Source organism: Monodelphis domestica, chromosome 7, assembly GCF_027887165.1.
Source record: "Monodelphis domestica isolate mMonDom1 chromosome 7, mMonDom1.pri, whole genome shotgun sequence".
Lineage (NCBI taxonomy): Eukaryota > Metazoa > Chordata > Mammalia > Didelphimorphia > Didelphidae > Monodelphis > Monodelphis domestica.
The window spans coordinates 99,694,486-99,710,581 of NC_077233.1; the positions used below are offsets into that span (position 1 = coordinate 99,694,486).

The 16,096-nt window shown below is 44.2% G+C and overlaps 1 protein-coding gene across 1 annotated transcript in view; it reads right to left on the bottom strand.

Annotated features, from left to right (window-relative positions):
• The window catches only part of MYO1G (myosin IG), a 39,052-nt gene extending 23,472 nt beyond the window's left edge, over positions 1–15,580 (bottom strand). Inside the window, exons 1-9 of the mRNA XM_056805260.1 lie at positions 15,244–15,580; positions 11,562–11,770; positions 11,152–11,245; positions 9,837–10,002; positions 5,847–5,900; positions 4,304–4,399; positions 3,605–3,721; positions 879–1,085; positions 141–286 (exon numbers count right to left, since the gene is read on the bottom strand). Of these exons, the coding sequence (XP_056661238.1) occupies positions 141–286; positions 879–1,085; positions 3,605–3,721; positions 4,304–4,399; positions 5,847–5,900; positions 9,837–10,002; positions 11,152–11,245; positions 11,562–11,770; positions 15,244–15,338 (1,184 nt within the window). The 5' untranslated portion in view covers positions 15,339–15,580. The remainder of the gene's footprint in view (positions 1–140; positions 287–878; positions 1,086–3,604; positions 3,722–4,303; positions 4,400–5,846; positions 5,901–9,836; positions 10,003–11,151; positions 11,246–11,561; positions 11,771–15,243) is intronic.
• Between the last annotated feature and the right edge of the window lie 516 nt (positions 15,581–16,096).

Genomic DNA, 16,096 nt, shown 5'->3' on the forward strand with positions numbered 1-16,096 from the left:
GTCCAGTTGGGGGAAATATTTGTGAGTCTGGGGGCTCTGAGGAGATGGGAGAGCGCTGGGGAAATGAGACCAGGGGAGATGGGAAGGATGCTGAGGAAGGGGGGATGGTCAATGTTAAGAACTTAGGTAGCAGAAGATACCTGTTGTCAGGGAAGATCTCAAAGCCATAGATGTCCAACACTCCAATGACTGTGTCCTTGCCATCTCGCCGGGGATCCCTGCCTCGTGCTTCCATCACTTCATTGATGCGTCCCACGATCCAGCCAAATAGTCGTTCGTATATTGCCTGAAGAAGGGCCAGGATGGAAAGTCTGCTTTCTCTTGAGGCTGAGCATAGGAGGACTTCCAAAGTAATTCCCTCCCTGGCCTAGGGAAGCTGACATTCAATCCCCCTGACGGAGGGAGCTCTTAGATTTCTAGGGGGAGAGTGTTGTCATTCCTTTGTTTTTCTTTCATTTTGGAAGAGAACCAATGGCATCATTGAGTGATGACTTGCCAGTGGAGGACCTTAACCCAGACTGGAGTCAAGCAAAGGCTCCGGACAGAGGGTGAGGCTGGAGAACAAGGTGTAGAAAAGTTGGAGGAAAAGGGGTTGATGCTTATATTTTAGGATTCGGAACAAGATGCCTGCCCAGGAGAGCAGCTAATTGAAGGTGATAGAATTAAAACTTAAATAGAATCTATAATATTAAAGTTAGAACACAAAATGTCAAGCATGGAGGGGAACTTGGAAGTTAGCACATAGAATGTTAGAACTGGAAGAGAGTTTAGAGATCATTTAGTTCAACTCTGATTAGGGTGGGGGTCAGAGAATGAGGTTGGGAGAGAACCCAGAGGGGGGTGTGGGACACGGGGGTCCTAAGGAGCTCTCCAGGTACCTTGGCACAGGCATCACGAGCATATCTGGCCTCGGGGGCACTGTGGTCCTTCTCGATGAGTTCTCGACCTCCAGAAGCCACAGTTCGAGACAGGAGGGAACGCATCACCAGATCCCGGGGTGTGGCTGTCAATCTTGCCACATGGTCCACCAGCCTCTCCTCTGCCACCTCCAATCCTGACTCAGTTTCCACAAACTGAATATTGCCCTGGAAACCAAAGAATCCCCCCACTTGAACTCAGAAACTATATGTGATCCTAGAATATTCAAAGCAGAATGGAAGCTCTTTTATGGGAAGGACCATTTCATTTACGTATTTGTATCCCTAGGTCTCAGCATAATGCCTGAAACAGAGTAGGTGCTCAGGAAATACTTGGTGAGTTCAGTGAGTGGCAGATGGATGGCTCAGAGGACAGAGAGCCTGAAGTCAGGAAGTCTCATCTTCCTGTGATCAAATCTGGCCTGAGTGACCCTGGGCAAGTCATTTCACATTGTTTGCCTCAGTTTCCTCAACTGCAAAATGAGCTGGAGAAGGAAATGGAAAACCACCCCAGTGTCTTTGTCAAGAAAACCCCAAATGGGATTTCAAAGAGTCAGGCATGACTGAAATGACCAAAGAACAAGAAAAGTAAATGGAACCTAACTTCAAGGTCTATCCTTTGCTTACATTTTTCTGCTCTCCCAAATGCTGTCTCTTCTCCATCCTCCCCAAACCCTTCTGCTGCCTCATCTCTGTTCACATTATGGCCTCCCCACCCACTTCCTTTCCATCAGGTCACAGGTTCCCCACACCCCATCCAACTCTCCTCTAAGGATAGAACATCAAATAAATTAATGAATTTTTTTAATGTAAAAAAAATTACACACTTAAAGCTGCAAAAGGCAATAGAGACTATCTAATTCAATTGCTCATTTTAAAGATGGGAAAACTAGACAGCTGGGTGGCTCAGTGGACAGAGAGCCAGGCTTAGAGACGGGAGTCCTGGGTTCAAATCTGACCTCAGATACTTCCTAGCTGTGTGACCCTGGACAAGTCATTTAACTGCATTGTCTAGTCCTTACCGCTCTTCTGCCTTTGCCTTGGAACCAATACATAGTATTGATTCAAAGACAGAAGGTAACGGTTTAAAAAATAAAGATGGGGAAACTGAGGCTCAGAGTGGTTAAGATACTTGCCCAAGGACACCCAGATACAGAGTCAGGATTCTTTCATCTAAGTTCTCCAAATCCAGGATGCTTTCCATTAAAACATACTGCAGCTGCCTTAGCACTTACTACCCACATCCCTCAATTTAGCATTTATATCTTCTCTAGTGGTTTGGTATTATGCTTCTACAAATACAAATCTCTAGAAATCTAATATTGGACTACATATCTAGACAACTGTCTGCCCTATCCCTCCCCACCCTCATTTATGTTCCCCTCTCTATTCTCCTACTTTGTCCCCTTTGCCTCTCCTACCTGTCCTATAAAGCCCAACGCAAATGCCACCTCCTCCGGGAAGCTCTCTCTGCTCTCTCCCCAGTCAATAATAACTTTCCCCTCAGTTCTCAGAGTATTTAATTTGCACCTATTGGAGATAGCATTGTGTAAGATAGTTAACAATATCTGTGTCTTTCTCTTTACTAACTGTGAGCTTCAAGAGGGCAAAGGAGGCTTGCATTTGCCTGAGTGCCTAGCAGAGTGTTGTTTATGGTAGGTGGTCAGTAAAGGGGATAAGGGCTACACCTGTGACATCACTGGTACAAGGAACTCACAGACAAGGAGGTTGTTTCTACCAATGAAACTTCTCTTCTTAGAAAGCTGCTGAGAACATAAAGAAAGGAGGGACTTCTCTGGTTTCACACTTGCCAGTCGGACCAGCTTTGAGGCAAGCCCTACCTCTTTATTAAAACTTTGCTGAAATGAAATGGTCACATCTTTATAGCTTTGACAGGAGAGGTTTGGATCTAGAAGGGGGCTCTTGGGAAACGTGACTAATTGTCAGATTTCTTGGTTCCTCTTCTTGCCACTATCTCCCCTCCCTTCCCCCATCCCTTAGTCTAGGGCTCACTGAACAAACTGAGCTTCCACAATTGCTAAGTGAGTAACAAGGTGGCACAGTGGAGAGAGTGTCAGGCCTGCAGCCAGAAAGACTCCTCTTCCTAAGTTCAAATCTGGCCTTGGAAACTCACTACCTGTATGATCCTGGGTAAGTCACTTGGCCCTATTTGCCTCAGTTTCCTCATCTGTAAAAAGAACTGGAGACAGAACTGGCACACTACTCCAGTATCTTGGCCAAGAAAAATGCCAAATAGGATCTCAAAGAATTGGACACAACTGAAATGACTCAACAACAGTAGCTAAAGACCAGGGTTTGGGTGGAGGATGAGGAGAGTGGGTGTACCATAAAAGGGAAAAGGAACATGAGGAGGAAGAAAAGGCTTTCTGCCTAAGTGATGTCTCGATAACCCTTACCAGGCCTCCATCCCCAAGGATCTGGGGGCCTTTTTTTAACCAGAGCCCAGCACTCTCCAGATTCCACCTCCACCTCCCCTCTCCAAACTTCTGACCTTCTACCCAGTGTCTCCAGGAGATGAGAAGTGCCATATCCCCCCTCCCTGCAGTTCTATTAGTCAGATCCAGGGAAATCAAGGAAGAGGCAACCCCCAACACACACACACACACACACACCCTTTCCCCTTCCCTCCTTCCCTAAGGAGGTAGATTTCCTCTCCCACTGCTTACCAAGTGCAAAATAGCTGCAAGGATCCGATGCACACAGTCCATCTCATCAGAGCTAAAGCCAATAACCTTCATGGCCTGGATTACAGCCTGATAGTTGGCCTCATCACTGTCTGAAGACTAAAATTTGGGTGAGGTAGGAGGTGAGGCTGGTTCCACTGACCCCCACCCTCAGTGGCCACACAGCTGGGCTTTGAATGGAGGAAACCCCTTCTCCTTGGGCTTCCCCAGACCCAGTTAACCCAGGATGGAAGAGTTCCCCATACTAAGGGTAAATGGACATCATGGTTTCCCAAGAGGAAGAGGGAATTCCCTGAAAGGGCAATTCCCAGGAAAAGCAAAAAGTAGACATCAAGTTCCTAAAGTTTCTTTCCTATAATAAATGATCACATGAAATGTTGTCTCTACAGTGCTTAATAAAAATAAAAATAATCTCTATAGTTAATAATCAACACCACAGATGGTAGGGAATATTTTATTCCCACGTAGTAGTATTAACATTATTTTCCATATTTCATAAGCACAGAAGCTACTACTCAGAAAGGTTACGGGATTTGTCCAAGATCACCCAGGCAGTCTGAGCTCTTTCAGCTGCTAAAAGCTCCTGAAGTCTGCCTTTGAACATGGGGTCACCCATCCGTGTCTTACTCAGTTTGAGGATGTGGTGAGTTATTTCTAACAGTCTCTTCCCTCAATACTCACGCTAAGCCCTGCCCCTTGCTGGGTAAAGGTGTATAAAGCTGGGTCTCTCTGCAAGTTCAGGTCCTGGAGCTGCCCATCCTTGGCTCCCCTCAGCAGCTAGAGGGAGGGAAAGAAAGGGAAGAGGTTGCTCTCTGGCTCCCCACCTCAACCACCCCTACCGCTCTCTGCTGTGTCCCCAAGACATCTCCCAAGGGATTCCATAAGCCATTCAATGACTCACACATATATTCACATACAAACTTCCCCCATCCTGGGAGGATCTCAAGGCACCTCATATATCTGCCCTGTTAGACACAAACCAAGACACTCAATCAAACTCACGGACACAAGGATTCACATACATAGAGTCACACGAAGAACCATATTGGTATACCCTTGGAGATGCACCGTCCTGTATAAAACTCATCATATGAGTATGACTGGGGGGAGAGTGTGAGGGGGTGGAGTAAAGAGGCAAAGAGTGAGCAGTGGGGCTTCCTTCTAGTTTTTCCCCAGTCTGACTGACAGAACCATAGAGGTGAGGCTATGGTATTTCCTGTCTCCCCAGACGTCACTGGTTTGAAGGTCAGTGGTATGGAGAGGAGAGGTGGAAGCCACAGAGTTTCTAGATCTGACTCAACATGAGTGATCTGGACACTTAGGGGTATCCCAGGGGAGAGCTTTCTGGTCCCCAGCGGCTTAATCCTTCCCCTCATGCCCTTGGGCTTTCCATCAACAGTTCCTACTAGTAACCTGGACTAACCTTCTCCAACTTTTCTTCAACCAATCTAATCATGAGATTGTAAATTTAGAGCTGGAATAGAATTTTGGGGTTATCTAGTATAGAGATGAAATTTCTTATCACATTTATTATCCTTATTATTACACTAATGACCACCAACCCATTTTACAGATCAAAGGACCTTAAAGACTATCTAATCTAATACTCTCATTTTAAAGTTGAAGGATGAACAACATGGAAATATGTTTTAAGTGATAATATATGTATAACCCAGATCAAGTCACCTGCCAGCACTAGGAGGGGAAAGGGAAAGGAGAGAGGAAGAAATGTTCAATCACATAACTTGGGAAAATTTATGTAGAAATTTGTGATTACATGTAATTGGTAAAAGATATGTATATATATATATATTTTTTTTAAACAAAGTTGAGGAAACTGAGGGCAATTTTTTGGGGAAGTGGCAAGAGATTCTGAGTGATACAACTTAAGTAACCACTGCCCCTGTAAGATATCCAATAACTCCAAGTATTATATTTTATAAGATTTATTAATAATCACTTGAAGTAGAGGAAATAGAAAGAACCTGAGTAAAGAGCAGTTTTCCCGAATGATAGTGGGAGAAGAGAGAGAGACAGAGAGACAGACAGAGAGATAGAGAGAGAGACAGAGAGAGAGAGAGAGAGACAGAGAGAGAGAGAGAGAGAGAGAGAGAGAGCAGAGAGCAGGGTTACATAAAAGTGGGGTTCTGGGAAACAGAGTCCTGGGGTACAAATTCTAATTACACACCCCTTTCCCAGCCCCATGGTCTGCCTCATCCCTTACCTGGTAGAAGGAGTGGAAATTCCTTTCCCCAGAATGCTGCTTAAGGACTCTAGACTGAAAAAGAGAAGAGGGAATAGGGAGTCTGGGAGGTCCCAACCCTTCTTTACCCATCCACAACCCCACCACATAGGTTAACCCACCCCTTCTTTCCTTACATTGCCTGGAAAATTCCACCAGCGCAATGCAAGTCCTACTAGTCATTTAAGATCGAGCTCAAGTTCTACTTCATTTATTCACTCATTCATTTATTTGGGGATTTCACAGGACCCAAACTTGGAGTATCTTAGATGTCATCTAATCCAGCTTTCTCAGTTGATTCACTTTCTTACATCTATTAATCAGAAGTTGTCTACAAAGCACCATGGCAAGGGGAATTACAAAATTTAAGTGAAACAGGGTCCCTGAACTCACATGGTCTGATAGAAAGATAAGACGACACCACCAATCTTGATAAAACACAACATTAGGCAATAAGTGCATCAGAGGTACAAAACAAATTGCATGTGAGGTCCCAGGAGGAAGGTTGTGTCCAGGAGGATCAAGAAGAAGGAAAATTGGAATCTACCTTGAAAAATCGAGGAGGGAGGGCACTCCAGGCATGGGGAATAGTGGGAGGCTTCTAGACCCCTACAATATCTACCATCCCTATCAGGCAATTTAAGCTCTGATCACTTCATGAGCCTATGCCCCCTCTCCCCAGCTAGGTTCTAAGCTCTTTGGGAACTGAAAGAATGTTTGGGATGGGACAACTAGGTGGCTCAGTGAATGGAGCACCAGGCTTGGAGTAGGGAAGACCTGGGTTTAAATCTGGCCTCAGACACTTCCTAGCTGTGTGACCATGGGTGAGTCACTTCATCTCAGCTGCCTAGTCCTAACTGCTCTTCTTCCTCAGAACAGATAGTTAGTATTGATTCTAAGACAGAAGATAAGAATTTGTTAAAAAAAAAAAAGAAGAAGAAGAAGAATGGTTAGGATTAAACATTCTTCCAACTAGTAAGATTTTAGAATCCCATCAACCTCTTTGTTTCCCGTATGATGCCTAAAACATGGGCATATATCAGATGTACAATAAAGGCTTCCGAAAAATCTTATCTCAGAGCTGAATGGGATTTCAAGAGATCATCTGGTTCAGTTTCATCCTTCAAAACCCAGTTCAAATGGTACATTCTCCAGGAAGCCTTCCCTGGTCCTCCCTGGGCAGCAATGGTGGATCTCATACTTTGGACCTCACAGTGCACTTTGTATCTCTCTAATACATTTATGCATGCATAATTTTGTATCTTAGATACCTATTCATGAGTCCCATCCTCCTACATGACAATAAGATGCCAATAGGCACCATCTTCTGAATTAAATCCTAATCTTTCCTAATCTCCCGCCTCACCCACTTCTCACAACACCTAGAACATAGTAGGTGCTTAATAAATACTTATGGATTGATTGCATGGCACAATGCTGCTGTATGCTGCTCAGAAGCAAGTAGGTGGCAGGGTAGATTGTACCTTGCGAGTCAGGAAGACCGGAGTGCAAATTCAGCTATGTGACCCTGAGCAAGTGATTAACATCTGAACCTGTCTTCTCAACTGCAAAATGGAACTAATAATAGCACCTATCTCCCAGGGTTGTTCTGAGGATCAAATAAGATAATATTTGTAGATAATAAAGACATGTTTCTGCTGTGTGACCCTGGGCAAGTCACTTAACACTGATTGTCTAGCCCCTTGCCCTTCTGCCTTAGAGTTGTTCATGGGATGGAAAGTAAGAGTTTAAAACAAAATAAATATTTGTGTCCTTCCTTCCTCTGAACATAGCCAATGCTCAATAAATGTTTTAGCTGGGGATATTGCTAACACTATACTATTTATAGTGTACAAGGTATCCCAAAAGTCTTAAAACAATTTTACAGCTTAATAACTTCAGAAGCATAAATGCTATGGAAACCCAAACCTATAAGAAATAATTATTTGAAAGGTTAATTATTTAAAATTTCTACATATTCATTTTTCTTATTAAAATTCAATCTAATCACCATCTTGTGCTATATATATGCATATATACATGTATATATGTATATATATATATGTATGTATATATATATATATATACATATATATATATATATATATACCTCCCTCTCATTGATTTTTGAACTTTGTAAAAACTTTCATCACTTGCTGCTCAGTGACTGGAAAGGATTGTGCTTGTCACCCCGGCCTTAATATCATCCAAAGGAGAAGGTTTGGATGCAAAATGACAGTTTTGACAGGAGCCCACAAGAAAAAGTCATGGATACAGAACATGTGACTAAGGTGTCTAAGCAAGGGAGCCTCCTTTACCCATCTACATATGGAAAAAAGCATCACACACAACTCATCGTGAGTGACAGGGTGCCCTGTCTTGTTAAAATGAAAATTGTTAAATTATTCAAAATTTACAAAACAAAATAAGAATTTAAATAATTAAACCTAAAAAAAATTCTTTTTGTAAATTTGTAGCAAATACTTCACAAAGACTGTGGGATGCCTTGTGTGTATGTGTAGAAGAAACTGAAATAACTAAACTCTAAACTTTGGCGGGGTAAATTTGTAGCACTTATAATACACAAAGACTTTGGGAGCCTCGTGTGTATGTATATGTGCGTAAATATCTATCGATATCGATATAGACGCGCATACATATGCTATATATGGATATATACGTCAATGACTGAAAACAACATATAGATCTACATGTATGCACATATACTATATATGGATATTTAACAACTGAAATAACATGCAGATCTACATGCATACATATATGTTATATATGTATATATATATACTTGAAGAACTGAATAACAACCTATATGCTATGAATACACTGCATATGGATATTTACTTTCGTGACTAAAAACAACATATATATCTACACACATACACATAGATTATAGATGCTTTAACGGAATAAGAACATATATATCTATATACCCATACATAGTTATTACATATATAGACACTTTTCTTTTGCCACCTGAGCTGTAAATTCTGCCTTTTCAGCAAAAACAGGTTTTACTCTAATGCATAAGAAAAAAATTATACCTACAGAATGATATATAATATATAGATATATGTTGTTCAATTGTTAAAGTAAATAGATTAGATATAATATATAATGTATGTGTATGTGTGTGGATATTTATATTGTTCCATTGTTAAGATATATACACATGTAACATGTGTATATATAATATGTGTGGATACACATGTTGTTGTTCAGTCGTTTCAGCAGTGTCCAACTCTTCGTGACCCCATTTGGAGTTTTCATGGCGGAGATACTGGAGTGGTTTGCCATTTCCTTCTCCAGCTCGTTTTACAGACCAGAAATTTGAAGCAAACAGGGTTAAGTGACTTGTCCAGGGTCACACAACATATCTAAGTATCTGAGGCTGGATTTGAACTCCTGTCTTCTGACTCCAGGCCCTATTCATTGGGCCACCTAGTTGCTCTGTAGATACACACATATTCTCCCACTTCCATACGTCTTTAAAATGTATAAACTACTTTCCTCAAAACAACCTCGTGAGCATTATTGTCCTCACGTGACAGATGGAAAAACTGAGATTCGGAGATGGTAAGGACCACCCAGGCACAACGCTAAGAATCGGGACTGAAAAGCAATTTCCTCACTGAAATGGAAACTCCCAAAGGGAGGGGGACCTCTTGTTGGGTTCCTTCCATTTTATACTGCAGCACCTGGCATAGAATTGGGTCCATGAAGGGCAAACAAAAGGCGGTTATCCCCGTTTTCTGCATGAGCCGAGGGAGGCTCAGAGAGGGCAGACATGCGGGCTCCCGGCGAGAGTCAGGGAGGACGCTGGGACCGAATGCCAGGTCTCCTCTCTCTCTGCCTCTTCTGTCACGCAGCTGTGGCTGGACTTTGACTAAGAGCCAGGATGAGATGACGCCCTGCTCCTCTGTCCTCTGCCCCCAACCCAGCGCCCTGCCCTACCTTCTCCAGGAGGTAGCTGTGGATGTGGCCTCCCGTTGGGTCTCCCTTGAAGTCAAAGTTGATGTCCATGTACTTGCCGAATCGGCTGGAGTTGTGGTTGCGGTTGGTGTGGGCATTGCCGAAGGCCTCCAGTACACAAGTTGATTTCAGCAGCACGTCCTTGACCCTTTTTGTCGGGGGAGGCATAGAAGGGGTGACCGTTAGAGGAGAAAGGGGCTCAGGAGGCAGGGACAGGGTCCGGCACTTGGCCCTCCTCCTGCCGGACTGTCCCCATGAGATTAGAGCAAAACAACAGCTCTAGGGGAGCAGAAGCACACTCAGATAATAATTCTCATTTCTGTAATATTTTAAAGTCTAAAAGGGCTGCCCTCTGTGTGGCAATGATTATCCCCATTTTACAGATCATTAAACTGAGGTTCAGAGAGTTGAAATGGCTTCATCAATATTACTTGGCTTGTGAAACAATTATAATTTGCACTCAGGTTTCTTGACTCGATGTCTGATGCTCTTTTCACCATGCCATGCTTCACATGGGTTCTGCCATATCTCAAGAAGACAGCTCTCCAGGTCAAGTCTTCTCTCTTCCTTGAAATCTTCCCTGACTATTCCAACCCATTCTAACTTCTCCTTTCTCTGGCTTCTTCTACCTCTCAGTAGTGAAAAAAGCACTGAGTTCAGAGTCAGGAGCCTGGAGTCCATACCCCCAGTCTAACAGTTACTAGCTAGCAATTCATTTTATTTCATTTTTATCATTATTCAATTTTATTAACTTTTTTATTCCTTCAGTAAAATGCAAATTCCACGAGAGACTAGGATTTTCTACCACTGTTTCTCTAAACTCCCTTTTCACCCCCTAGAATTCTGTGATTTTTTTAACCCCATCAGTACTGTGTATTAGAACTTTTAGTATTAGAACTTTAGTAGTCTTAACACTAGAAGGGTCCTCAGAAGACAACATAGATGTTAGTGCAGAAAGGACCCCAAAACACAAAAAGTCTGAGATAGAAGAGTAGAATACAGAAGGCCACACCTGGAAGGGACTCCAGAACACAGAATTTTACTCTTGAGAGGAATCTTAGAATGTAAAATCTAGAATGTCAGTTGAAAAGGTCTTGAGAACATGGAATAGAGAATGCTTCAGCCTTAAGGAAACTTAGATAGCGACTAGTCCAATCCTTTCATTTTGAGGATGAGGACGGGGGCTTCAAGAAAGGTGAAGCAGCTTGCCCATTGCAAGGGACAGAATCTGGGCTCTCTCTTGGTCTTCCTGATCGCCTTCGTGCCCAGTCTTCTGGTTCCCACCTCATTTTCTTACCTTTCCACTTCTGCCCTCTGACTAGGATTGGTGATGGCTGCAATGTACTGCATGATGTGCTTGCTGGCTTCTGTCTTGCCTGCTCCACTCTCCCCTGGAGGATGCACAGACACAGGAACAGTGAGATCCCACCCACCCATTCACTCAGAGTTCTTGCTCAGGCTACGGCCAGACATGGAGAGAGCAGCTCCTGGGGACAGGAGTCAAGGGATGCCAAACAGGCTTAAACTATATCCCAAACCCTCACTCCAGATTTCTCACTCTAAGATTGAGGGATTACAGGAAAGAGATCCTAAGGCATAAAACATGGGAAGTCTATTGAGGGAAATGTCTTTGGAAATGGGGAAAGGGGCAGATTTCTAGGAAAAGGGGAGGAAGAAGGAGAAACAGGTAGGGAAGCCAAGGCTGACCTGAGATGACGATGCAGGTGTCCTTGGCTCTGCGCTTCATAGCCTTATGGGCAGCATCAGCCACTGCATAGAGGTGAGGGGGTCTCTCATAGAGCTCTCGCCCTTGGTACTTAGCAATCATTTCTGGTCCATACAGGGGCAGCTTCCGGTATGGGTTCACCGATACTACCACCTCACCAATATATGTGTAGATCCGGCCCTTCTCAAACCTGTGGGCACCAAGATGCACATGGCTCAATCAATTAACAGGCTAAGCACCTACTATGTACCAGGCACTGTGCACTACACTAATACACTAGGGATAAAAAATAAAAGTGAAATAATCCCTTCTCTCACAGAGCTTTCATTCTATATGGTATGATAGTCCAAGGGAGGTAGAGTCAATCTTTTAACTTTCACAGAGGCTAATGTTCTTAGAAAATGGGGGGGGGGGGGGGAATCTGGTTAGCTGGTTAGCTCAGTGGATTGAGAGTCAGGCCTAGAGACAGGAAGTCCTGGGTTGAAATTTGACCTCAGACACTTCCTAGGTGTGTGACCCTGGCCAAGTCACTTAACCCCTATTGCCTAGCCCATTTGATTCTAAGGCAGAAGATAAGGGTTATAAAAAAGAAAACTGTTGAAAGTAAAAAAATGCAAATGTTGATACATTGAACCTAGGTTCAATATGGGGTTACATGCCTATGACCACTAAAAACTGCAATCTTTGCTAGAGATTGCTGAAAATGAACTTTTCTGAATATAATTTTTATAACAGAACATTGGTTCTGAAAATGTGGACTTTTACTAACACAATCACCATAAAATAACCTATAAAATGCAATATACAAAATAAAATTGGTAACATGCAAAATATTTTTCTCCCTTTTCACTTCCTTGAATTGTGATTTTTTTTTAACTCCTTACCTTCCATCTTAAAATACTGTGTATTGGTTCTAAGGCAGAAGAGTGGTAAAGGCTAGGCAATGGGGGTTAAGTGACTTGCCCAGGGTCACACAACTAGAAAATGTATGAGGCCAGATTTAAACTCAGGACTTCCTGACCCTGGCTCTCAATCCACTGAGCCACTCAATTGCCCTCTATGTGATCTTTTTGCTAGCATCTTAATTTTAAAAACCCAAAACATTTATTCCAGATAATATTCACTTTTTATAACACATGAAATCTATAGTCCCATAAATACTGTATAGTCAATAAAATTATTAAAACTGAAACATTTTCTAACCTGAATCTTACCTCCTATTTTTCAGAGAGCAGTATGGGGGTGTTTTACTATATACTGTATCCTTGTAAGGCTCTCTACCTTGGCTGTTCCCTGAAAATCAAGGGAGAGGTTTCTGGGGTTTTAGTCACTAGACTAGCAAGGTCTTGTCATCCCCTTAGAGCCCAAAGGTCTAGCACGATGCTTTGGTGGTGTAATTGCAACATAAAACTTGAGTTTTAAAGGCAAACAATGAAAATATTCAACAATTGCACTCTCCGATGAGACCAGAGAGGCAATAAGGAGGTTTATTGCTATAGCCCAGGCCAGAAATGATGAGGGCTTGAACTAGGGGTGCTGGCTGTGTGGAAAGAGGGATGGATCAGAGTTACAGATGAAGGAATGGCACCATTTGGTCATGGATTTGATATGAGGAGTGAGGTTGGTTCCAGCTTCAGCTGCCTCAAAGAAAGGAGAAAAGGGAGAGATTCCCAATTATTAAAAAGGGATGCTAGGTGGAGGGAGAAAGAATTGTCATGCCATCTTCTCTATGAGTTCCTTAGGTAGCAAACCAATCCCTAGAATAGCCCTCTATGGCTTAGCTATAAGAATGAAAGGACCTGGTTTAGAATCTGGACTCTGGATCCAGCATTCTACCTATGTAACTTTAGTCAAGGCATTTCTCCTCTAGTAAACTGGATTCCTCATCTGAAAAAATGAAGGAATTGGACCAGATAGCTTTTAAGGTCCTTGCCAGTCCCAAAACTTTTTCTTTTATGAATATGTGGGAAAGCCTTCCCAAGAAATCATCAATTTGTTGTGTAATCTTTATCAAGTCCATTCCCCCAACTGAAGTTTCAACTTCTTAATAAATGCAGGATAGAGATTAGATCAATGATGGCAAACCTATGGCAAGGTACACAGAGTCCTCTCTGTGGGCATGCAGCTACCCTACCCAGTCCCTGAGTTCATTACTAGAAAGGCAGAAGGATTCAAGTGGAGCTGGTCCCCTTCCCCTCTACACCCTGCCTGAGGACATTTTTTCACATCCCTCATCCCTCTGCCCAGTTTCCCAATGGGAGCACACAAAGGGTAAGGTGAGTGGCTCACAGGTGGCAGAGCTGGAGGGGAGCAGAGCGCTTGGGCCACTCCCTTCCCCCTCTCTACACTCTTTTACTGAGAACATTTCTCACTTCACTCACTCCTCCATCCAGCAGCCCAGTGGGAGCACTTTCTACCTCTCCTGTGTGGGGTTAGAGGGAGGCATGGACTGTGGTCTGTGGGGTGGGGTGAGAATGGGTGCCGGCACTCCATCTCTAAAAGGTTTGCCCTCACTAGACTAGATGATCTGTGAGGGTTTGTTTGTTTGTTTGTTTTTTTGGCTGTTCTACATCTTAAAATCTTAGATGAGATTGCTACCTGGGAGAGGGTCTGGGAAGAGAGGAGAGGAGGACTGACATGTGTGTGAGGAGAGACTTAAGAGGACCAGCTCAAAGGGCAGGGCATGGGCTCGGGGCCTAATTGTTTCCTGTTCAGAGGTCTGGGTGTGACAGCAGCCAGAGGAGTAGGAAGGGTAGGGCAGCCTCCACCCAGCTGCCCTTCTGGTTGTGAGGGGATTCTATTCCCAAGATGGAAATGACCTCAGAAGCTATCTAATCCAATCCCAGATTTTACAGTTGAGGTCTAATGAGGTGGAGCGACTTATTCAGTCAGAGAATAGTAAATGGCAGATTACCTGGTTCCAATGCCAACACACACATCCCCCCATTGCATTATGCAGGGAGACAAGTCCCTGTCACGTAAGGGGATGGGGCTTGGTGGGTCATGCCGAGGGCATGGGGTTGGGTAAGAGGGAAAACCCACGTTACGTATGAGAAAAGTCCACATTGAGTTTGGGAAAGCCCATGAGGATCATGAGAGAAACGTCAAAAGTGAAGTAGCTGCTGGGTTCTAGTAGATGGGATGGTAAGCTCTGAGGCCCCCTCCTCTCTGCCGGGAGGGAGACGAGAAGGCAGCCATCCGTCCTGAGGGGAGGGGGAGAAGGAGGGGAGAGAGAAGCAACGGGGAGACGCCTGGCCATCTCAGCGCACACTTCTTGCATGTGGCCACATCATGCCCAGCTCCTCTCCAGCACCGATGGGTGTGACACCCGGTAGTTCTATCACGTTACATCCTAGCAGTTCAATCATCCCAACCCCTTAAACTTCACATGCACAGAGAGCCCAGGAGCAATTCCTGTGCCCAGGTACTGCTATGAATGATTATTATCATCACTGTTCTTGTTATTCTAATTTTACAAAGAATTATCGTAAAGTTTTACCCATGAGCTCATTTGAACCTCACGACAACCCTGGGGAGTTGTCTTTAGCCTCATTTTACAGATGAGGAAACTGAGGCAGACCCTTGGTTAAGTGACTCATTCAGGGTTACACAGCTAGTCTATGTCTGAGACAGGATTAAAACTCAGGCCTCCTGGATTCTTACCTGAGCTTCAGATTGTCCATGAAGTCCTCCATGGTCACCTGGTCGAGTAGAACAAAGTCTGGCTTGCCAAACTCGGGACCTTCCTCTTCTTCCATGATGGCTGGGCTGGGTGCTGGGCACGCGGAGACTGTGGGGCTGTGGGGACCTGGCCCGAGCCTTACTGCAGTGAAGGTGGGTCTTCAGTGGGGACAACGGCTCCAGCAGGTAGTCAGGAACCCCTGGGCTGGGGCTAAAAGGCAGCCGGTGTCTCCCCAGTAGAGTTGGCTGGCTGATCAGCCACATACACTGTGCCATGTACTCAGTTCCCCTCCCTTCTTGCCGCCACTGAGGAGTGCAATAGGAAGTGGGTTTGGGCTATGGGAGGTTCCTGTCCTCACCACTAGCAGGGCTCCCCCCACCCCCACTACCACCACCCGAGGTGTTCTGACCCCTACTTCCTTCTTTGCCTCCCAGAGGGTGTGTCTAACGGTTCATACAAGGAGCCTCTCCCAGTCAGCAGTGATTACTTAGACTTCAGCAAGTGTCATCCTCTCTTTGATTTGGTTGCTCTTCTAGAAAAAGAATTGGACCTTCATCTATCTGAATCTTGTCCTTTTTGGATCTCGCCTCTTCCAGGAAGGCTTCCCTGGTCACTTCTGCCCATAGGAATCTCTCCCTTCTCTGAAATGTGGCCTGTGGCCCTTAGGGTCATAAGTCATAGAGTACCATAGGTCCAGATCTCAAGGACCTTAGAAAGTGAAAATTTTAGAATCCCTTTACTTGATGGGACTTGTCTCCCTGCATAATGCATTGGGGGGGGGGGGGATGTGTGGGGGGAGCAGGGTTGACTTTGGAACCAGGTAATCTGGAAATT